At 56.5% G+C, this 23076-nt stretch overlaps 3 protein-coding genes across 3 annotated transcripts; 2 read left to right on the top strand and 1 right to left on the bottom strand.

The window, feature by feature from the left end:
• The first annotated feature begins 705 nt into the window (after window positions 1-705).
• On the top strand, window positions 706-5872 carry LOC100587465 (PDZ domain-containing protein GIPC3). Its single transcript, XM_030797341.1, has 6 exons — window positions 706-1275; window positions 1933-2118; window positions 2252-2432; window positions 4427-4539; window positions 4812-4893; window positions 5020-5872. The coding sequence occupies exons 1-6, from the start codon at window positions 1051-1053 to the stop codon at window positions 5169-5171; spliced, it is 939 nt and encodes a 312-aa protein (XP_030653201.1). The 5' UTR covers window positions 706-1050; the 3' UTR covers window positions 5172-5872.
• A 69-nt stretch (window positions 5873-5941) lies between these two features.
• Window positions 5942-8292, top strand: LOC100587800 (cell wall protein DAN4). The gene has a single exon (XM_030797339.1). It carries the CDS (start codon window positions 5988-5990, stop codon window positions 8037-8039), a length of 2052 nt encoding a protein of 683 aa, XP_030653199.1. The 5' UTR covers window positions 5942-5987; the 3' UTR covers window positions 8040-8292.
• Window positions 8293-10052: 1760 nt separating this feature from the next.
• Window positions 10053-22770, bottom strand: TBXA2R (thromboxane A2 receptor). The gene is made up of 4 exons (XM_030797340.1): window positions 22685-22770; window positions 15075-15943; window positions 11072-11268; window positions 10053-10403 (listed from the first exon to the last, which is right to left on the bottom strand). Exons 2-4 carry the CDS (start codon window positions 15858-15860, stop codon window positions 10244-10246), a joined length of 1143 nt encoding a protein of 380 aa, XP_030653200.1. The 5' UTR covers window positions 15861-15943; window positions 22685-22770; the 3' UTR covers window positions 10053-10243.
• Window positions 22771-23076: the final 306 nt, after the last annotated feature.

The raw sequence follows: 23076 nt of genomic DNA, 5'->3' as shown, positions 1-23076 counted from the left end.
GGTGGGATGTGGCTCCGGTTAGATCAGCATAGCCTTCCCTCCCCACCTCCTGATGTCGTTGCAAGGATCAAATGACCCTGCCTAGGCCGGGCGAGGTGGCTCATGCCTGTAATCCCAGTACTTTGGGAGGCTGAGGCTGGCATATTACCTGAGGTCAGGAGTTCAAGACCAGCCTGGCCAACATGGCGAAACCTCATCTCTATTAAAAATACAAAAAATTAGCCGGGCATGGTGGTATATGCCTGTAATCCCAGCTACTGGGGAGGCTGAGGCATGAGAATTGCTCAAATCTGGTGGGCAGAGGTTGCAGTGAGCTGAGATCGTGCCACTGAACTCCAAACTGGGTGACAGAGTGAGACTCCGGCTCTAAATAAATAAATAAATAAAAATAATAAAATAAAATAAAACAATGACCTCGCCTAGCAGAGGGTGAAGGCTCCAGCACCCTCAGCTGTCCCTGTCCTTTTTTTTTTTTTTTTTGAGACGGAGTCTCGCTTTGTTGCCCGGGCTGGAGTGTAATGGCACCATCTCGGTTCACTGCAACCTCCGCCTCCCGGGTTCAAGTGATCTCAGCCTCCGGAGTAGCTGGGATTACAGGCGCCCAGCCACCACGTCCGGCTGATTTTTGTATTTTTGGTAGAGGCGGGGTTTCACCACGATGGCCAGGCTAGTCTTGAACTCCTGACCTCAGGTCATCTGCCCGCTTCGGCCTCCCAAAGTGCTGGGATTACAGACGTGAGCTACCGCTCCGGGCCTGTCCCTGTCCTTATTTGTGGTCCCTGTTCTTCCAGGGTCCTGAGCTCGGGCCCCCCCGGACTGCGGGTATCCCCGAGGAGGGCGCAGCTAGCCCTGGCAGGGCCCGGACACCTGGGGCCCGACCCACCCCTGCGCACCCCGCGGTGTCGCCTTCCCGGGCGGCTCGGGTTCCCGGATCCCCTTACCCGGGCGTCTCGGCTGTCGCGCCCTGGGCCGGGGGAGGGGAGGCTGCAGGAAGCTGCGGATCCGGCGGCGGCGGCGAGGGCCCGGGTGGGTGGCCGAACTTCTCCCGCCATGGAGGGAGCAGAGGCCCGGGAGGCCCGGGGCGCCGAGACCCCGCGCGCGTCTGCGTCCCCGCCCGCGCCCTCGGAGCCCCCGGCCGCGCCCCGCGCCCGCCCGCGCCTCGTCTTCCGCACGCAGCTGGCGCACGGGAGCCCCACCGGCAAGATCGAGGGCTTCACCAACGTCCGCGAGCTATACGCCAAGATCGCTGAAGCCTTCGGGATCGCGCCCACCGAGGTAAGGACCCCGGACACCGGCGCCCAAGACCACCCGCCTGATGGGGTGAGGGGTAGGGATCTTGGACCCTGGACGGGAGACCCCAGATCCCCGGGTCCCAGACGTCGGGGTGGCCGCCTAATCGCCGGATCTCAGAGACCCAGCCCTCAGATCCCGGGGTGCCACACTCCCGGGGCCCCCTTTGCACGTTCTGCGCAAAAGATGAGCAGGTCTTAGGGCTAGCGGACCCCTAGATATTCCAGAAAATCCTCTGCGCAGACCTAGCTTGGAGCGGACCCCAGCCCTCGGAGAAGCGCCTCTGTGCTTCCTGGGGGTAGCTGGGGTCTGGGGTTCCAGATGGCCCCCTTAGAGACGGGAAGTCTGAGGCCGCCGTGGGGTTGGGGGATTCCTGGGCATTTTTCCAATCTGGGTTCGTTTGGCTTGCAGCCCCCAGGGGGCGCCAGCAGATTAAACCTGGAGGTCCCGGGGTATGGAGAGGGGGTCTCCACCTGCTGGAAGCCGCCTTCTCCCTCCTCTCACTGTTCTGGGGGTCCCACGCCCTGCCCTTTCCCATGGGCTGGGATCCTGGTCGCTGGGGGCAGGGGCCTGCGCAGACAGGGTGGCTGCGTTGGGGGATGCATGCCCTGGCTAACTCTGGGCTCCTTCTCCCCCGGGCAGATTTTATTCTGCACCCTCAACAGCCACAAAGTGGACATGCAGAAGCTCCTCGGGGGCCAGATAGGCCTGGAGGACTTCATCTTTGCCCATGTGCGAGGCGAGACCAAGGAGGTGGAGGTCACTAAGACAGAGGACGCTCTGGGGCTGACCATCACGGACAACGGGGCTGGCTACGCCTTCATCAAGGTGCCCGGGAGGGGGTGGGCGGGTGGCTTCCTGGGATCCAGCAACTGCCCCCCCTACTCTGGGTCGACGTGGGTTCTGCGGATTGGAGGCAGGTGGCTGGGGTTGCCCTGCCAGCAACGCTGGATCCCTGCAGAGAATCAAGGAAGGCAGTATCATCAACCGGATCGAGGCAGTGTGCGTGGGTGACAGCATCGAAGCCATCAACGACCACTCCATTGTGGGCTGTCGCCACTACGAGGTGGCCAAGATGCTGCGGGAGCTGCCCAAGTCCCAGCCCTTCACCCTGCGCCTGGTGCAGCCCAAGAGGGCCTTCGGTGAGGCGGCTGGGCTGGCGGGAGCTCTTCCCGAAGTGCGTTCTATGCATGCCTGGGGTGGAGGAGGGTCGGGGACGGGACAGGCTGGAAGGTTCTAGGTGCACCCGCTGCGTGACAAGGAGCTCCTGGCAGGGTATCAGAAACGCGTAGGTAGTTTCTATTAATAGATTGTTATGGAGTCAGCCTGTGTGGGAGGGGTGGGGGAGAGACTGGGTAAAGTGGAGTGGGAGGAGGACGCCTCCAGAACCACTTTGTAGCCCGGCTGGGAGACTTTTTTTTTTTTTGAGACGGAGTCTCGCTCTGTCGCCCAGGCTGGAGTGCAGTGGCACAATCTCTGCTTACTGCAAGCTCCGCCTCCTGGGTTCACGCCATTCTCCTGCCTCAGCCTCCTGAGTAGCTGGGACTACAGGCGCCCGCCACCGCGCCTGGCTAATTTTTTGTATTTTTAGTAGAGACAGGGTTTCACTATGGTCTCGATCTCCTGACCTCGTGATCCACCCGCCTCGGCCTCCCAAAGTGCTGGGATTACAGGCATGAGCTACCGCGCCTGGCCCGTGCCAGCTAATTTTTAATTTTTTTCTTTTTTTTGAGACGGAGTTTCACTCTTGTTGCCCAGGCTGGAGTGCAATGGTGTGATCTTGGCTCACCGCAACCTCTGCCTCCCAGGTTCAAGTGATTCTCCTGCCTCAGCCTCCCAAGTAGCTGGGATTACAGGCATGTGCCACCACGCCGGGCTAATTTTGGATTTTTAGTAGAGATGGGGTTTCTCCATGTTGGTCAGGCTGGTCTCGAACTCCCCACCTCAGGTCATCTACCGGCCTCGGCCTCCCAAAGTGCTGGAATTACAGGTGTGAGCCACTGCACCCTGCCCATTTTTTTTCATCACTAGACTTTCTCAATGAAGAAAGCAGTGTATTAATTTACACATTAGCACATTCTCATCTAGCCATGGGTTGGCCCTTTGGATAGCGTTGTTCTATAGAACAGAGCCAGAGGTTCTAGAAGTGCCCCAGCACACATGGAGAGAGGTCCCAGGGAGAGTGAGCTGTATGGGGTTCTAGAATCTGCCCTGCCATGGCTGTGAACTCCAAAAGCCATGCCTAAAAAGAGTTTAGGCTGGGCATGGTGGCTCACACCTGTAATCCCAACGCACTCTAGCCTGGGTGACAGAGCGAGACTCCATCTCAAAAAGAAAAAAAAAAAAAAATGGCTGGGCGCAGTGGCTCATGCCTGTAATCTCAGTACTTTGGGGAGGCCAAGGCAGGCAGATCACGAGGTCAGGAGGAGTTCAAGACCAGCCTGGCCAATATGGTGAAACCCTGTCTCTACTAAAAATACAAAAATTAGCCAGGCGTGGTGGCACATGCCTATAGTCCCAGCTACTCAGGAGGCTGAGGCAGAAGAATCGCTTGAACCTGGGAAGTGAGGCTGCAGTGAGCCAAGATTGTGCCATTGCACTACAGCCTGGATGACAGAGCAAGACTCCATCCCCCCCACAAAAAAAAAAAAAAAATCAAGCTTAGTCTGAGACTAAACCCAGCCCTAGAGCCCAGGCCAGCTCTGAGATCAAGGCCTGCTCTTAAGCCCAGGCCAGCTCTAAGACTAAGTGTGTTTCTAGGAGCTCAGCCCTGACACCAGCCAGGTTCTGGAACCCAGACAAGAACATATCTAGATCGAGGATCCTACCACAAGGAGGGTCCCAAGCAGTCCCTTCTAGAGAAAGCCCCTAGAAGAGGGAGAGTGAGGGCATGGGACTGGGATGTTAGTTCTAAACCTGCTCCATTACAAAACCACATTCTGGACTTGTGATTTAGTTTGCTGGGGACGGGAAGTGTGGAATCTCGAATAGGTCTCTGGAGACTCGCCGCACAGACGTAAGGAGGACTTTGAAGGGGAGGAAGATTCTAGAAAGGCTCGGCTAGTGGCCTCCCAGGGTTTACAAAGATGTGGCTCCACCCAGAACCCATGGCCATCCCTCACTCTGTTCCCTCCAGATATGATTGGCCAGAGAAGCCGGTCCAGCAAATGTCCCGTAGAGGTGAAAGTGACCAGTGGGAGGGAGACCCTGCGGCTTCGTTCTGGGGGGGCTGCCACAGTGGAGGAAGCGGTGAGTGAAGGGGAGGGGTTCTCCCCAGGCTTCTGCACCTGCAGCTCCTCCACTGATTCAGTGCGGCCTTGGGTAAGAACTTCTCAGAGCCTCGGTTTCTCTGCCTGCAAAATGGGTCCTCATTGAAAGGCGGGGCAATGATGCTGGTACCAGCACTACTGACTCGTGTGAGGGTCCAGTCTACTCTTCCCTTAGGGGTGGGGGTCGGGAGGGGGCTGGGCTGGAGGGCTCCAAAGCTTTTCACCCCTGACTTCCCTCCCGTGTGCCCCCAGCCCAGTGAGTTTGAGGAGGAGGCATCCCGGAAGGTTGATGACCTGCTGGAAAGCTACATGGGCATTCGGGACCCCGAGCTGGGTAAGGGGCCAGGGTAAGCCGGGGAACCCTGGGGGGAGGGCAGCCTACGGGAGGAGGCAGGGGTCCCAGCGGGAAGTTGGGCGTGGGGAGTGCCCTCGCTGACATCCCCTCCGGCACGGCCCACAGCGTCCACCATGGTGGAGACGTCCAAGAAGACAGCCAGCGCCCAGGAGTTTGCACGCTGTTTAGACTCCATCTTGGGCGAGTTCGCCTTCCCCGACGAGTTTGTGGTGGAAGTGTGGGCCGCCATCGGCGAGGCCAGAGAGGCCTGTGGCTAGTCTGCCCTGGGGGGGCCCAGCACAGCCCCAGCCCGGAGCCCAGCCCCCTGCCCCGGGCCGGCTCCAGAACCCAGCCCAGATCGGAGGACAAGTTCCTCTCTAGAACCCAATCCAATCTGGAGCCCCAGCCCAACTCCAGAACCCAGCCCTTCTCTAGAATCCAGCCCAGATCTGAGGCCAAGCTCTGTGCTAGAGCCCAGGCCAGCTCTGAGACCGAGCCCAGCATTGAGAATAAGCCCTGTTCTAAAACTCAGGCCAGCTCCGAGGCCAAGCCCAGCTCTAGAACTCAGATGAGCTTTGAGACCGAGCCCAGCATTGAGACCAAGCCCTGTTCTAGAACTCAGGCCACCTCTGAAGCCAGCCCAGCTCTAGAACCCAGATGGTCTCTGAGACCATGCCAGCTCTAGACTCGAGGCTCTGAACCAAGCCCAGCATTGAGACCAAGCCCTCTTCTAGAACTCAGGCCAGCTCTGAGGCCAAGCCCAGCTCTAGAACCCAGATGGGCTCTGAGACCATGCCCAGCTCTAGAACTCGGATAGACTCTGAGCCCAGCATTGAGCCCAAGCCCTGTTCTAGAACGCAGGCCAGCTCTGAGGCCAAGCCCAGCTCTAGAATCCAGATGGGGTCTGAGACTAAGCTCAGCTTTAGACTCAGATGAACTCTGAGACGAGCCCAGTATGAGACAAGCCCTGTCTAGTCCAGCCAGCTCCAGACGAGCCCAGCTCTAAACCAGATAACTCTGAGACCACCAGCAAGAGACCACCCTGTTCTAGAACTCAGGCCAGCTCTGAGGCCAAGCCCAGCTCTAGAACCCAGATGAGATCTGAGACCAAGCCCTGCTCTGAAGCCCAGGCCAGCTCTGAGATGAAGCTCATCTCTAGAATCCAGCTGAGCCCTGACAACAAGCCAAACTCTGGAACCCAGACACATTTTAAGACCCAGACCAGCTTGGAGACCAATCCCAGTTCCAGAATCCAGGCTAGCTTGGAGGCCAAGCCCTGCTGGAAAACTCAAGCTGACTCTGGAACTCTGGACAGCTCCATGATGCAGCCGCACCCGGACACTCGGTCTAGCTCTGGAACCCCAGTTAATTTTGGAACCCATGTGAGATTCATGAAGCAGCCCAGCTCTGGAACCCCAGCCAGCTCAGGATTCAGAGACAGCTCCCAAACCAAATCTTATTCAAGAACTCAGACCAGCTCAGAAAACCAGGTCCACACAGCTGCCCCGTCCAGATCCCAACCCCAGTTGCATCCAAGTGCCCATCCCCATCCTGCAGCCCAGTCCAGCTCCAGTGATGATTCCAGCTCTGAGACTGAGCCCACCTCTAGAACCTCGCCCAGTGCTACAACCAGGCCCAACTCCAGGATTCAGACCAGCTCTGGAACCCCATCCATCTTGGAAGCGAGACCCAGCTCCAGCACACAGCTTGGTGCCAAGCCCCACTCTCCCTGCAGAATGCAGGTCAGCTCTAGAATGCAGTTTACTTCCAAGACCCAGACCAATTCCAAGGCCTGGCCAAGCTCCAGAGCTCAATCCAGCCCAGGCACCACACCCAGCTCTAGAACTCAGCTCAGTTCTGGAGCACAGGCTGGTTCTGAAATCCCAGCCAGCTCCAAAACACAGACAGTGGCTGAGACTCAGTCAAGTTCCAGAATCCAGCTAAGCTCTGGAGTCCAATCTAGTCCTGGGACCCAGGCCATGGCAGCAATGGAGTTAAGCTCCACAGCCCTGTCTAGTTCTGACAGCAGGCCCAGCTCCAGGACCCAGCACTGCCCAGGAGCGCGACCAGCCTTTGGGACTCAATTCTCCTCTAAAACCCTGCCAGGTTCTAGATACCAGCTCCAGACCACAGCCCCAGACAGCTCTGGTATTCGACTGGACTTTGGGAAGCAGACCAGCTCTGGAAGTCAGCCTAGCTTTGGAACTCAGCCCAGCTCTGGGACCCAGATAAGCTCAAGAATTCAAGCCAGCTCTGGAAGTCAGCTTAGTTCTGGAACCCAGCTGATTTCCGGAGACCAACCCAGCTCCAGAACGCAGACTAGTGCTGGAAACCAGCTCAGCTCTGGGACCCAGGCCAGTGCAAGAATTCAGCTCAGCCCTGGAGCTCCTCTTAGCTCCAGAACCCAGTCCAGTCCTGAGACCAGGCTCAGCTCCGTGGCCCAGTCCAGCTCTGGAACCCAGTTCAGTTCTGGGATTCGGTTCGGCTCTGAAACCCAGACCAGCTCAAGAATTCAGCCCGAGTCTGGAGCCCACCTCAGCTCCAGAACCCAGTCCAGCTCTGAGACTGGGCTCAGCTCTGAAACCCAGACTGGCTCAAGAATTCAGCCCAGCCCTGGAGCCCACCTTAATTCTGGAACCCAGCCTATTTCTGGAACCCAATCCAGTTCCAGAACTCATACCAGTTCAAGAACCTGGCTGAGCCCTAGAAATGGACTCTGCCCACAGACCCCTGGCCTTGACCCTAGAATCCAGCTTGAGGCCCCTGCCCCAGCCCGACCTCAGCCCGCAGGCCCATCCCCCAGAGACCCCACCCCAGCCCCTAGCAAAGACCCCCAGCCTCTGCCTCAGCCCCATGATCAGGTACGTGGCATCCAGGCCAGCCTTGGCCCCATCCCAGGCTTACCCCAGGCCTCCTACCTGGCCCCCCAGCCACAGGTCTCCTCAACCCCCCAGAAGCCAGCCGTCTCTCCCAAACCCTGGGTGGGACCCCAGAATTCCACCCCACCCACCATATCTGCCACTCTTAGTCCTGCCCCCAGGGCAGCCCTCCTGAGTTCCCAGCTGTCTGAGTCCCCAGCTTTGGCGCCAGCCCTTTCCCCCACTCTGGGGGAGCCAGGGCCCCGCCCTTACCGCGGGGGGCCGTAGCTTGGCTGTGACTTAGCCCTGGTTCATGTGGTTCCCGTCCTCTCCTGTCCCTCCCAGCCTGGGTCCCCCAGAAGCAGCAAGTGACCTTATTTCCCCAGCAGGCGGTGGTGGGGGGTGTGCGGTGGTGAAAACAGGGGCTTCACTGGCCCTGGCTCAGATCCAGGTCCTTGGAGGGAGAACGAGAGCAGGAGATGGGTTGCACCGCATGTACCCTGAGGGCTCATGGTGAATAAAGGCACCTTCCATCTCTGCAGCCTGGTGTGTCATTTTGGGGGAAGTTTGGGGAAACGCAGAGATGTGGAGCTGGGGGGCTGCCTGAAACTACAGCAACACTGAATACCTCTTGAGCACCTACTGTGTACCAAGCACTTCATTAAGCACCACACAGGCATGAGCTCACGTGCCTGCATGCGACAGGTGCTCCACGAAGACCCAGTCGTTGGTCCTGTCTATCAATATTTATTGAGCACCTACTATGTGCAAGGTGCTGTACAGAACACTGTGGTGTTTGAAAGGTTGTTGGGTGAACAAGTGAACCGTGGAGGAAACGGGCATCAGTCCACGCTTTTGCATCTCTCTCTCTCTCTTTCTCTGTTTTATTTATTTATTTATTTAGAGATGGAGTCTCACTCTGTCGCCCAGGCTGGAGTGCAGTGGCATGATCTCGGCTCACTGCAACCTTTGCCTCCCGGGTTCAACCAATTCTCCTGCCTCAGCCTTCTGAGTAGCTGGGATTACAGGCGCCCGCCACCACGCCTGGCTAATTTTTTTTTTTTTTTTTTTTGAGATGGAGTCTTGCTCTGTCACCCCGGCTGCAGTGCAGTGGCGCGATGTCGGCTCACTGCAAGCTCCGCCTCCTGGGTTCACGCCATTCTCCTGCCTCAGCCTCTCCAAGTAGCTGGGACTACAGGCGCCCGCCACTACGCCCGGCTAATTTTTTGTATTTTTTTTAGTAGAGACTGGGTTTCACCGTGGTCTCGATCTCCTGACCTCGTGATCCGCCCGCCTCGGCCTCCCAAAGTGCTGGGATTACAAGCGTGAGCCACCGCGCCCGGCCACGCCTGGCTAATTTTTGTTTGTTTGTTTGTTTTTTGAAACAGAGTTTTGCTCTTGTTGCCCAGGCTGGAGTGCAATGACGTAATCTCGGCTCACTGCAACCTCCACCTCCCAGGTTCAAGCTATTCTCTTGCCTCAGCCTGGAGTAGCTGGGATTACAGACATGTGCCACCACGCCCGGCTAATTTTTTTCTCCATGTTGGTCAGGCTGGTCTCTAACTCCCGACCTCAGGTGATCCACCCGTCTCGACCTCCCAAAGTGCTGGGACTACAGGCTTGAGCCACCGTGCCCTGCAACTTTTGTATTTTTAGTAGAGACAGGGGTTCACCATGTTGGCCAGGCTGGTCTCGAACTTCTGGCCTCAAGTGACCCTGCCACTTCGGCCTCCCAAAGTGCTGGGATTACAGGCATGAACAATCGCGCCCAGCCCATTTATATCTACTTTTAATAACACGCAGATTCAAAGGTGGTTTGAATGCAGGTTCCAGGGCTAACCTGTAGCCCTCCCATTACAGGCTGCTGGGAGAATTCTAGGCCGTACCACCCATCAAGTGATTAGGAAACGGCCAGGCGTGGTGGCCCACGCCTGTAATCCCAGCACTTTGGGAGGCCGAGGTGGGCGGATCACGAGGTCAGGAGATCGAGACCATCTTGGCTAACATGGTGAAACCCCGTTTCTACTAAAAATACAAAAAATTAGCGGGGCACGGAGGCGGGCGCCTGTAGTCCCAGCTACTCGGGAGGCTGAGGCAGGAGAATGGCGTGAACCCGGGAGGCGGAGGTTGCAGTGAGCCAAGATTGCGCCACTGCACTCCAGCCTGGGCGACAGAATGAGACTCCGTCTCAAAAAAAAAAAAAAAGTGATTAGGAAACACTCAAGAAGCAAGGTGGGGGAGGAACCGAATCCCCTCTGTCCCTCCCCGTCCTTCCCAGCCCTGCCCTCGTCTGGCCCGGGTGAGGTCCAATGCACAAAACTCCAGAAACTGACAACTTCTGGACCCAAAGGAAAATAAAATCAAAGGCAGAGATATATTTTGGCAAGAAAAGGGGGTGCCCCGTTCACATTCAATCCTTTCTGGACAGAGCCTTCCCGGTTGGAGGTTCAAAAGGAAGCAACTGTACCCCAGCAAGTAGGTCGAATTCAGGGTCAAAGAGCAATGCAAGGCCGGGCGCAGTGGCTTACACCTGTAGTCCCAGCTACTCGGGAGGCTGAGGCAGGAGAATCGCTTGAACCCAGGAGGCGGAGGTTGCAGTGAGTCCAGATCATGCCACCGCACTCCAGCCTGGGCCACAAAGTGAGACTCCGTCTCAAAAAAAAAAAATAAAAAGGCCAGGTGCGGTGGTTCATGCCTGTGATCCCAGCATTTTGGGAGGCCGAAGCTGGTGGATCATCTGAGGTCAGGAGTTCAAGACCAGCCTGGCCAACACGGTGAACCCTATCTCTACTAAAAATACAAAAATTAGCCGGGCGTGGTGGCGCGCGCCTATAGTCCCAGCTACTCAGGAGGCTGAGGCAGGAGAATCGCTTGAACCTGGGAGGTGGAGGTTGCAGTGAGCTGAGATTGCGCCACTGTACTCCAGCCTGGGGGACAGAGCAAGACTCTGTCTAAAAAAAAAAAAAAAAAATAGCAATGCAAGACCCTCTTCCAATGCCTGCACGCCCTTCCTGGGGTTGGGAGGGGTGCAGAGACGGGGTGGGAGCTATGGATGGGAAAAAGGGGCCGAGGAAGGGAGAGTGCTTGGTAAAAGGATCAGGGAGGAGTTGGGGGTCCCCGGGTTGGATTGGGGTCAACCCAAAACCCTGCTGCTGATGCTCACCGTCCATCCAGCACCCTCCGCTCCCGAATCCTCAGAACAGGCAGATGGGCTGTCCGAGGGGGCCGAGGGCTCCGCGGAAACGCGCGGGAGGGGCGCTCTGTCCACTTCCTACTGCAGCCCGGAGCGCTGCGTGAGCTGGGGCTGGAGGGATAGCGACCTGGGCCGGGCGCTGAGGCGAGGCTGGAGGCGCCGGAGCACGGCGCGGCGGAACAGGATGTACACCCAGGGGTCCAGGATCTGGTTCCAGGTGGCTACGCGCAAGTAGATGAGCAGTTCCTTCTCAGTGGCGCGGGACAGCTGCCCGGCGGGGCTCATGGCAGGCGGGTTTCGCAGCACTGTCTGGGCGATGAAGACCTGAAGAGGGGAGAGCTGTCAGCCTGGGCCCCCGCCTCCAGCCTCGCCCGCCCCAGTCCCTGCCCGGGGTCCCCTGAGATCCAAGGTCCACTCCGTTTTTTAATTTTATTTTTGAGACAGGGTCTCACTCTGTCTTCCAGGCTGGAATGCAGTGGTGCGATCTCAGCTCATTGCAACCTCTGCCTCCCGGGTTCAAGCGATTCTCCTCCCTCAGCCTTCCTAGTAGCTGGGATTACAGGTGCCTGCCACCACACCTGGCTAATTTTTGTATTTTTCGCAGAGACGGGGGTTTCACCATGTTGGCCAGGCTGGTCTTGAACTCCTGACCTCAAGTGATCGGCCCAGCTCTGCCTCCCAGAGTGTTGGAATTACAGGAGTGAGCCACTGCGCCTAGCAGATGTCCACTCTGTTTTTTTTTTTTTTTGAGACGGAGTCTTGCTCTGTCGCCCAGGCTGGAGTGCAGTGGCGCAGTCTCAGCTCACTGCAAGCTCCGCCACCCAGGTTCACGCCATTCTCCTGCCTCAGCCTCTCCGAGTAGCTGGGACTACAGGCACCCGCCACCACGTCCGGCTAATTTTTTTTGTATTTTTAGTAGGGACGGGGTTTCACTGTGGTCTCGATCTCCTGACCTCGTGATCCGCCCGCCTCGGCCTCCCAAAGTGCTGGGATTACAAGCGTGAGCCACCGCGCCCAGCCGATGTCCACTCTGTTACTGCATTGCTGGGTGACCTCAGGAGAGTTGACTAACCTCTCTGAGCTCCTTTTGATGGGTCCATAAATTAGCGCACTCTTAGCCAGGTAGTGGCTCATGCCTGTAATCTCAGCACTTTGGGAGGTCAATAGGAGAGAATCACTTGAGCCCAGAAGTTCAAGACCAGCCTGGGGAACATAGTGAGACCTCATGTCTACAAAAAGTAAAAATAAATTAAAAAGTTACCTGGGCATTGTTGCACTCCAGCCTGGGTGACAGAGCAAGATCCTGTCTCAAAATAAATAAATAAATAAATAAATTTTTTTTTTTTTTTTTTTTGAGACAGAGTCTTGCTCTGTCGCCCAGGCTGGAGTGCAGTGGCGCAATCTCGGCTCACTGCAAGCACCGCCTCTTGGGTTCACGCCATTCTCCTGCCTCAGCCTCCCGAGTAGCTGGGACTACAGGTGCCCGCCACCACATCCGGCTAATTTTTTGCATTTTTAGTGGAGATGGGGTTTCACTGTGTCAGCCAGGATGGTCTCAATCTCCTGACCTCGTGATCCGCCCGCCTCAGCCTCCCAAAGTGCTGGGATTACAGGTGTGAGCCACCGCACCCAGCCATAAATAAAATTTTTAAATAATAAAAATTATATTTATCTATAGGCCAGGATTGATAGGACATTTTAAAACTATATTTAAAAATATTTAAAATAAGAATGTTATCTACAAATTAGTATATAATATATAATAATCAATTATATAATATAATTATTATTCATAATTATAATGTTGCCTATAATTGATATATATCATATATCATACAATTATATTATAATTAAATGTTACATTATATTAAAGTAATTTGTTTGAGATCAGCCTCACCAACATGGTCGAACACCGTCTCTACTAAAACATACAAAAATTAGCCGGGTGTGGTGGTGCACACCTGTAGTCCCAGCTACTCGGGAGGCTGAGTTGGGAGGATCCCTTGAACCCGGGAGGCAGAGGTTGCAGTGAGCTAAGATTGTGCCACTGCACTCCGGCCTGGGCGACACAGCAAAACTCCATCTTAAAATAAAATAAAATAATTTGGCTGGGCGCGGTGGCACACGCCTATAATCCCAGCACTTTGGGAGGCTGAAGCAGGCGGATCACGAGGTAGTGAGATTGAGACCATCCTGGCTAACACAGTGAAACCCCGTCTCTATTAAAAATACAAAAAATTAGCCGGGCGCGGTGGCGGGTGCCTGTAGTCCCAGCTACTCGGGAGGCTGAGGCAGGAGAATGGCATGAACCCGGGAGGCGGAGCTTGCAGTGAGCCAAGATAGCGCCACTGCACTCCAGCCTGGGCGAACGAGCGACGCTCCGTCAAAAAAAAAAAATTAGCCGAGCGTGGTGGTGGGCACCTGTAATCCCAGCTATTCGGGAGGCTAAGTTAGGTGAATTGCTTGAACCTGGGAGGCGGAGGTTGCAGTGAGCTGAGATCACACCACTGCACTCCAGCCCAGGCAACAGTGCGAGACTCCATCTCTAAATAAATTAAATAAATAAATAAATAAATAAATAAAATCATTCCCTGAGCACCTACTGTAGGCTGGATGAAGCAGCAACAGCAGCTGAGAAGCTCCCAGGGCATACCCCCATAGGCTCACATCTCTAGTCGGGAGACGGACACTGGGTCCTGGGGTTACAGCATGGGGTGGGCAAAGCTGTGATGAGGAAGCAATGTCAGAGCCCAGAAGAGGTGCCTGACCTGGCCTAGGGAAGTCACTGAAAGGCAAATGGGAGTGGGCCAGGTGCGTCTGCAGGAAGTGCCTGTGAGAACTTTCTTCTGAGGGCAATAGGGAGCCATGGAAGGGTTTAGAGCAAGGGAGGGTTGACCCATGGGCCAAATCTGGCCTGTCACTTGCTGTGGGTCTTTTGCTTTGCTTTTTTTTTTTTTTTTTTTTTTTGAGATGGAGTCTTTCTCTGTCACCCAAGCTGGAGTGCAGTGGCACAATCTCGGCTCACTGCAACCTCCACCTCCTGGGCTCAAGCAATTCTCATGCCTCAGCCTCCTGAGTAGCTGGGACTACAGGAGTGTGCCACCATGGTTAGTTAATTTTTTTTTAGTTTTAGTAGAGATGGGGTTTTAACATGTTGGCCAGGCTGGTCTTGAACTCCTGACCTCAGGTGATCTGCCTGTCTCAACCTCTCAAAGTGCTGGGATTACAGGCATGAGCCACCGTGCCTGGTCTGCTTTGTTTTTTTCCTAAGAATGTCTTTCCATGTTTAAATGGTTAGAGGAAGACAAAATAGAGGCAAAAATTGAGTGACATAAAAATGACATGAAATTCAAATTTCAGCATCCATCCATCAGTAAAATTTTATTGGCCACAGCCATGCCCATTATTTACGTGTTTTCTATGGCTGCTTTCTATTTTTTTTTTTAATTTTGAGGCAGGGTCTCACTCTGTCACCTAGGCTGGAGTGCAGTGGTGCAATCACAGCTCACTGTAGCCTCAACCTCCCAGGCTCCAGCAATCCTCCTGCCTTGACCTCTAAGTGCTGGGATTGCAGGCACATGCCACCACGTCTGGCTAATTTTTTTTTTTTTTTTTTTTTTTTTTTTTTTTTGAGACAGAGTCTCGCTCTGTCACCCAGGCTGGAGTGTAGTGGCACGATCTCGGCTCACTGCAAGCTCCACCTCCCAGGTTCACGCCATTCTCCTGCCTCAGCCTCCCGAGTAGCTGGGACTACAGGCGCCCGCCACCACACCCGGCTAATTTTTTTGCATTTTTAGTAGAGATGGGGTTTCACTGTGTTAGCCAGGATGGTCTCGATCTCCTGACCTCGTGATCCGCCCGCCTCAGCCTCGCAAACTGCTGGGATTACAGGCGTGAGTCACCGCACCCAGCCCTAATTTTTGTATTTTTAGCAGACGGGGTTTCATCGCGTGGGCCAGGCTGGCCTGGGACTCCTGGCCTCAAGCGATCCTCCCGCCTCGGCCTCCCAGAGTTCTGGGATTACTGGCGTGAGCCACCGCGCCCGGTCCCATCATCAGGATCTAAATCCACCCTGGGTGACCAGAGGCCCAGTCAGGAGGGTAGCAGGACCCCGCAGAGCCCCTACTCACCAGCAGGGGCAGCCAACACACGCTGGCCACCACCATGATCCCTAGGAGTTGGGCCATCATCTCCACCTCGGAGTCCCGGGGACGCTGCTGGGCCGCCTCCTGCCCGTGGTAGACGTGGCACAGGGTGGCCACGCTGACCGTGTTCAGCAGGAAGGACAGCCCGACCGAGAGGCCGCCCAGCATGGAGAAGAGCAGCCCGAAGGCCACGTCCCCGGACTCGGCGCCCAGCGTCAGGAAGCACCAGGACCCCGGGTATTGCACGGTGTAGCGACCCACGCCCAGCAGGGGCAGCAGACCCAGGGCCAGCGCGGCCGCCCACACCAGCCCCACGGTGGCCCAGGCGCGGCGCTGCGAGGAGACCGCCGGGCGCGAGAAAGGCCGGGTGATGCCCAGATAGCGCTCCGAGGCCATGGCGGCCCCCAGCAGCAGCGGGGACAGGCCGAAGAAGATCATGACGACGCCCATGAAGCGACAGAGACGGCAGCCAGGGTCCACGGCGTGCCACTCGAAGAGCGCGGCGTGCTGGGACACCACGATGGTACCGGTCACCAGCAGCCCCAGGAAGTCGGTGAGGACGAGGCCGCAGAGGAAGGTGAGGAAGGAGGAGCGCGTGTGTGAACCCCCCTGCCGCGCGCCCGCCAGCACGCTCAGGGCCAGCAGGTTGGAGGCCAGGCCCACCACGCAGAAGGAGGCGGCGAACCAGGGCGAGGCGATCAGCCGCCTCTCCTCCAGGGTAATGTTTGTGGGCCGGAAACAGGGCCCCAGGGAACTGCCGTTGGGCCACATGGCTCCAGAGCCCTGCGGGATCAGTCACCACCCCATCAGGCCGATGCTGCAGACAGGGCAGGCTGGCACTGGTTCAGGCACACCTAGGAGGCGAGAGAAGATTTGCTTGTGATTAATTCTGCATTTCAGTGTAAGTAGCTCTGGTGAACTCCTACACAACCTTCAATGCCCCAGCTCCAATATCCTCTCCTGTTTGTTTTTTTTGGTTGTTTTTTGAGACAGAGTCTTGCTCTGTCACCCAAGCTGGAGTGCAGTGGTGCGATCAAGGCTTACTGCAGCCTCGACCTTCTGGACCCAAGTGATCCTCCCATCTCAGCCTCCCAAATAGCTGGGACTACAGGCACATACCACTATACCTGGCTAATTTCTTATTTTCATTTTTTTGGGAGAAACGGAGGGGGGGCGGCTGTCTCCCTATGTTGCCCAGGCTGGTCTCAAACTCCTGAGCTCAAGCGATCCTCCCGCCTCGACCTCCCAAAGTGCTGGGATTACATGTCTGCTGCACCACCATGCGTGACTAAATTCTTATTTTTATTTTTTGTAGAGACATGGTCTCACTATGTTGCCCAGGCTGGTCTTGAACTCCTGGCCCCAAATATCTCTTCCTTGAGGAAGCCTTTCCCAACTTAGCTCCATCTCCACCCAGAGAGTGTTCTCACTGTTCCTATGATGAGTACCACCATTGCTAGTATTACTACCTCTGGCCTTGGCAAGGGTAAAGACCACGGCCATCTGCTCCGGAATCCCTGGAGGACACCAGGAAGTATGTGTGGGTCCCAGAGATGGGCTGAGGAGCCCTAGATATGAACTCTAGCCCTGGTGCTCATTATGTGACCTCAGGTAAGTGATTTCTACTCTCTGTGCCTCAGTTTCCCCATTGGTCATCCATCCAAGCCCTTGGCAGACTGCAGACACCAGAACACATTTCAGCCATTGTGAAACAGAAATTCTGACATGGGCTGGGTGCGGTGGCTCAGGCCTGTATCCCCAGCACTTTGGGAGGCCAAGGCAGGAGGATCGTTTGAGCCCAGGAGTTCAAGACCAGCCTGGGCAACATAGCAGGACTCCATCTCTACAAATAATACAAAAATTAGCCTGGCGTGGTGGTGCGTGCCTGTAGTCCCAGCTACTTGGGAGGCTGAGGTGGGAGGATCGCTTGAGCCTGGGAGGTTGAGGCTGCAGTGAGCCATGATTGCACCACTGCACTCCAGCTTGGGAGACAGAGTGAGACTCTGTCCAGCGTCAGGAGGGACGGGGGCCAGCAGTTGGCCAAGAGTCTCTGGTTCTCACCCTGGCTCTGAGGTCAACTTTGGGTCACAGATTTTTGTGAATGTCATAGGTGTGAGTGGCCCAATCTTGTTGATATTTTAGGAGGAACCGGGGGTCTTTTGTCCCCACACATTAGAATTGTGTGGATTCCTTTTTCTCTATTTTCTTTTTTCTTTTTTCTGAGACAGAGTCTCGCTCTGTCTCCCAGGCTGGAGTGCAGTGGCGCGATCTTGGCTCACTGCAAGCTCCGCCTCCTGGGTTCACGCCATTCTTCTGCTTCAGCCTCCTGCGTAGCTGGGACTACAGGCACCCACTACCACGCCTGGCTAATTTTTTGTAGTTTTAGTAGAGATGAGGTTTCACCATGTTAGCCAGGATGGTCTCGATCTCCTGACCTCATGATCCTCCCGCCTCGGCCTCCCAAACTGCTGGGATTACAGGCGTGAGCCACCGCGCCCAGCCTTTTTCTCCATTTTCATGGTGTCGGTTTTATAATAAGAAATAAACCCTGAAATCCAGTTCTATTTTGGGAACAAAAAACACAACTTCTTCGGAATGGCAGGTTCCCCAGGGACGGTTGGTAGAGAGCAGCAGGCAGGGACCCATTACTCTGTGTGGGGCTAATGCTCAGCCACACTGCACAACAAAATCAGAGCCAAGCCAGGCGCAGTGGCTCACGCCTCTTATCCCAGCACTTTGGGAGGCCAAAGTGGGCAGATCACTTGAGGTCAGGAGTTCGAGACCAGCCTGGCCAACATAGCGAGACCCTATCTCTTAAAAAATATATATCTGGGTGTAGTGGTATGCACCTGTAATCCCTGCTACTCGGGAGGCTGAGGTTGGAGGAGTGCTTGAGCCCCAGATGTCGAGGCTGCAGTGAGCTACGATTGCACCACCGCACTCTGGCCTGGGCAATAGTGAGACCCTGTCTCAAAAAAAAAAAACAAAAAACAAAAAACAAACAAACAAAAAAACGCTAAAAAACCCAAAAAACAAAAAATGGGGCCAGGTGTGACGAGTGAAGTAAAAATAAAATGACATGGTTCAAAAACCAGCTTCTGGCTGGGTGCAGTGGCTCACGCCTGTAATCCCAGCACTTTGGGAGGCCGAGGTGGGCGGATCACAAGGTCAGGAGATCGAGACCATCCTGGCTAACACAGTGAAACCCCATCTCTACTAAAAATACAAAAAATTAGCCGGGCGTGGTGGCGGGCGCCTGTAGTCCCAGCTATTCAGGAGGCTGAGGCAGGAGAATGGCGTGAACCCGGGACGAGGAGCTTGCAGTGAGCCGAGATTGCGCCACTGCACTCCAGCCTGGGCAACAGAGCAAGACTCCATCTCAAAAAAAAAAAAAGAAAACAAAACAAAACAAAACCAGCTCCCCACACCCCATGGGTCATGTCAAAGTCCAGAGGGTTTCGGCTGGTTGTAAAGTCACCCAGGAGGTCAGGATGGAACCCGGGCCTCCTGCCTCTTGCCTTGGCACACCCCCAAGTCACCTGGAGGGACTGGGTGTGCAAAGGTAGGGGAATGGGACTGTGTGCCAGATGGAGGTGCCAGGCAGTTAAGGCTCAAAAGGTCCTATTAGGGTCAGGTGCGGTGGCTCATGCCTGTAATCTCAGCACTTTGGGAAGCCAAGGAGGGCGGATCACCTGAAGCCAGGAGTTTGAGACCAGCCCGACCAACATGGTGAAACCGCGTCTCTACTAATAAAAATAAAAAATTAGCCGGGCGTGGTGGTGCATACCTGTAATCCCAGCTACTCGGGAGGCTGAGGCAGGAAAATCGCTTGAACCCGACAGGAGAGGTGATGTTTGTGGGCCAGAAACAGGGCCCCAGAGCCAAGATCGTGCCACTGAACCAACCTGAGCAACAAGAGCAAAACTCTGTCTCAAATAAAAAAAAAAAAAAGAAAAGAAAAAAGGGAGGCCAAGGTGGGCGGATCATGAGGTCAGGAGATGGAGACCATCCTGGCTAACACAGTGAAACCCCGTATCTACTAAAAATATAAAAAATTAGCCGGGCGTGGTGGTGGGTGCCTGTAGTCCCAGCCACTTGGGAGGCTGAGGCAGGAGAATGGCGTGAACCCGGGAGGCGGAGCTTGCAGTGAGCTGAGATCGTGCCACTGCACTCCAGCCTGGGCAACACAGCGAGACTCTGCCTCAAAAAAAAAAAAAAAAAAAGTTGGGGGTGCTGATGACGGGAATAAACGGATCCACGCGCAGCACTCAGCACAGCACAGTAGGCGCTCAATGCATGCTGGCCCTGCAGCAGTGCCTGGGCTGTGGGGTCGCAGCAGCTATGCGTTCCAGGGCAGTCAAATGGGTGGCTGTAGCCCTCACTCCCCATCTCATCTGTGACGCTTTGTCCTGGCTTCTGGGCTTGGCTACTCTGTATCCAGCCTCATAAATTATCCAGCTCCCGACAGCGGCATTGAGCTCCCTTCCTGGGAGGACAGCTAAGGCCACTGCCACCGTGGTGGGAGGCGGGGCTTCCAGAGGAGAAACTGAGGCCTGGAGAGCAGATGCGGTGGGGGGTTCCTCGCGGCCTCTGGTGATCATTGCCCTCCACTCCAGGCTGCTTTGGTGCCTGGGATTTGGATTCCTGCCCTGGGATTTCCCCTGGGACAAGGCGTTCCTCCCTCGACAGCTGGTATGTGCTGTTTCCGAACATTCCTTGGGACTCGGTTGTCCCTGCGGCCACTGCCCCGACCTCTGCCTGGAGCAACTTCCAGTCCCTCCTGGGTCTCAGGGTCTCCTCGACCACACTCCACTCCACTCACCGGGGGTCACACACCCGGAACTCCCTCACACCTCCCGTGGCTGGGAGCAAATGCGTGGCCCAGAGCCCTTGGCCCAGGGGAGCCTGGAAACTGGCACTGAGTCCTTCTGGCCACAGCTAGCTGTTTCCAGTCCCCCCCACCTCCACTCCCCCCGCTGGGTTCAGGTGATGGCAGCCATCTCAAGTTCTCCAGGCAAGGAGGCCAATGGGGGGACCGGGCAGGGCCTCCCTTCCCTCCTGCATTGGCCAGGAGGGGTAGCAGGGGCCCCCACCCAGTGGGGGAGTAGAGCAGCTCTGTTCCGCTCTTGGGAAAATTACTGTCCCTCCCTGTGTCTGGGGAGGGTGTGGACCCAAGATCCCTTTTCCATGTTGAATAATTCCAGAATTTTGCAGTCTGAGAGCAGACGTTTGCCCTCAGCAGGTCCAGGGTTCTGGAATTCTAACATGCTTCCAGTCCTGGGATGCAGAAGGCCTCACAACTCTAGAATCCCAAGAGGCTGAGGTCCTGCAACTTTGATGGGAATTTGCCTGGGTCCTGGGTTCCAGAAATCTCTGTCTTAATTCCTGGCTTCTTTCTGGAAGGCGGACAGTGAGTTCTCCCTCATCTGATGCCACCCCTGACAGGGGACCCGGCTTGCGGGTCGTGTGACCTGGAGGGCTCTGTCCAGCGCTGTTTCCAGAGGCCCGGGCGCTGGGCTGGGCGTGGGCACCAGGCCTGGCTTCCCCAAGCCTGGTTGCCAGTGGAATGTGATGCTTGGTTGCCAAACAGCAGGCCTCTCCTCTGCCCCATGTTCCATCCTCGTGCCCCCTCCCCCACTGCCTGGAGCGCGTCACCTCATCGTCCATCTATTTCTCAACAAGTCCCCTCTCCTCAGCACCCCACCCTGCCTGCCCCACCTGCCTGTCACGGCCTGAGCCCACCCCACCTCCCCCAGACAGGCTTGGAGGCTCTAGCCCCTGATCTGCCACTGCCAGGCTGGGGCTCCACCTTGCGGAGCCTCAGTTTCCCCGCTCTGTGCAATGGGGGTGAGATTCTGATCTCCATGCGTGCGGGTGCTCAGCCCCGGCCTCCCTGGCTCTCACCTCTGCAGGGCACCTGGCTGTACTCACAGCTCAGCTCCCTGCAAGGTGCCCGGGCAGCCAGCAGGGAGCCCTGAGGCTCCGTGTCACCCCGGTCAGCCTTGGACCTTGGACCCACAGGGCCCTTTTGGGACTGAAACTTCAGGGACCGGCCAGACCCTCCCATGCCTGCTGTAGCTCTGAACGCTCCCGGGCGCGGACCCCCACGTGGATGTGGAGGCAGACACTCCACACCCCGATGGGCCCACCTCCCCTCACCGCAAAGCCCCATTTCCGGGAACGTTTCCTGTTTGTGACACCAACAGGGTCCCCAGCCCACAGGGTGCAGGGCGGGGACTCCCCCAGCCAGCCAGATTCCGGCGAGCCTTGTTTGGGCCCTGAGTCACGTGGCCCCCTGTGAGCCTCGGTTTCCCCATCTCTCTAGTGGGGGCTCCCCCAGGGAGCACGCAGGAGCCTCCTTCACACAGGGGCCGGCGGGGACCAGGGGCGGGACCCGGGCGGTGCGGCTGGTGGTTAATGGTGAACCACGAGTTACAGTGATTCCACCAACATGCACCTCAGGCCACCACCGTGTGTGCACACTCGAGACACACAGACGCAGCCAGACACACAGGCAGAAACACAGCAGACACACAGGCAGAAATGTGACAAACAGAAACACAGCAGGCAGACGCATAGACACGCACAGACACACACACAGAAACATGGCAGACACACAGACACACACAGACAGAAACATGACAGACACACAGGCAAAAATGTGACAGAAACACAGCAGACAGATGCACAGACACGCACAGACACACACACAGAAACATGGCAGACACACAGACACGCAGACAGAAACATGACAGACACACAGGCAGAAATGTGACAGACAGAAACACCGCAGACAGATGCACAGGCATGCATAGACACACATACAGAAAACTGGCAGATACACAGACACACACAGACAGAAACATGACAGACACAGACACACACAAGCAGAAACACGACAGACACAGACACACACAGATAGACACACACAGACAGAAACACAACAGACATACAGACACACACAGGCAGAAACACAACAGACACAGAGACACACATAGGCACAGAGGCAGAAATGTGACAGACAGAAAAACACAGACACACAGGCAGAAACACAATAGGTACATAGATAACACACAGACACACACAGACACACAGAAGAACACACAGTGTTTAACAGTCACAGACTCTCGGCAGAAACAAACACACGGTCACACACACACAACCACCACACACGCACAGATACAGACACACAACCAGGGCCATGCATGTTCACTCCCAGAGACAAGATCACACACACACAGCCGAACAACCACACTCCATCCCTGCCACACCCAGGGCCTGGGCCCCCTCTCTGGCTGCAGCCCCCTGAGTCTGGAACCCCCATTCACAGCCATGTGGCCCCACAGAGACCAGGGAGCCCCCCGGACAGAATCAGCCTGGGCCGCACCCAGACCCAGCTGCCTGGGCGCCCAGGGCAGGCCTCAGGGCACCATGCCACTCGCCAGGCCACACATGGGACACCTGGTACCTGGCCGCTGTCATTGCGGGCTTTTGGACACACCCACAGCAGGGCAGGGCCAGCGCCGGATGCGCCCAGCAGCCCGGGCTCACACCAGAGCAGTGCATCCCGCCCTGAGCCAGCGGGGCGACCTCACCTTCAGAGGCCTCATCTGCGGGGCTCCCACCTGGCTGGATCCTGCGCCTGGGGGTCCGGGCGCCGTCTGGAGCTGAGCAGGCGGATGTGCGGGCGCCGAGGCTGGGGCGAGGGCTGGGGGCAGGCAGAGGGAGGGGAAGGACGGGCTCCAGTTGGGCCTCCCAGGGAAACTGAGTCTGGCTGTGACCAGGGGCGGGCCCAGCAGAGGACCCTGGCGCTGCCCCGTCGCCGCGGGACACAGATGGAGGGCGTGGCGGCACAGGACGCCCTGGGGGCGCGGCCTGGAGGGGTCTGCGGGGGGCTAAGCCGAGCTAGGACGGGTGGGGGCCGCTGGCAGCCCGCGGCTCGCTCTCTCCGTCCTGTCTCTGTCTCTCGCTGTCTCTCATCGGCCCC

The sequence above is a fragment of the Nomascus leucogenys genome, chromosome 17 (assembly GCF_006542625.1).
Source record: "Nomascus leucogenys isolate Asia chromosome 17, Asia_NLE_v1, whole genome shotgun sequence".
Lineage (NCBI taxonomy): Eukaryota > Metazoa > Chordata > Mammalia > Primates > Hylobatidae > Nomascus > Nomascus leucogenys.
Note: the sequence above shows the minus strand (reverse complement) of the source record. Positions and strands in the feature narration are given on the sequence as shown.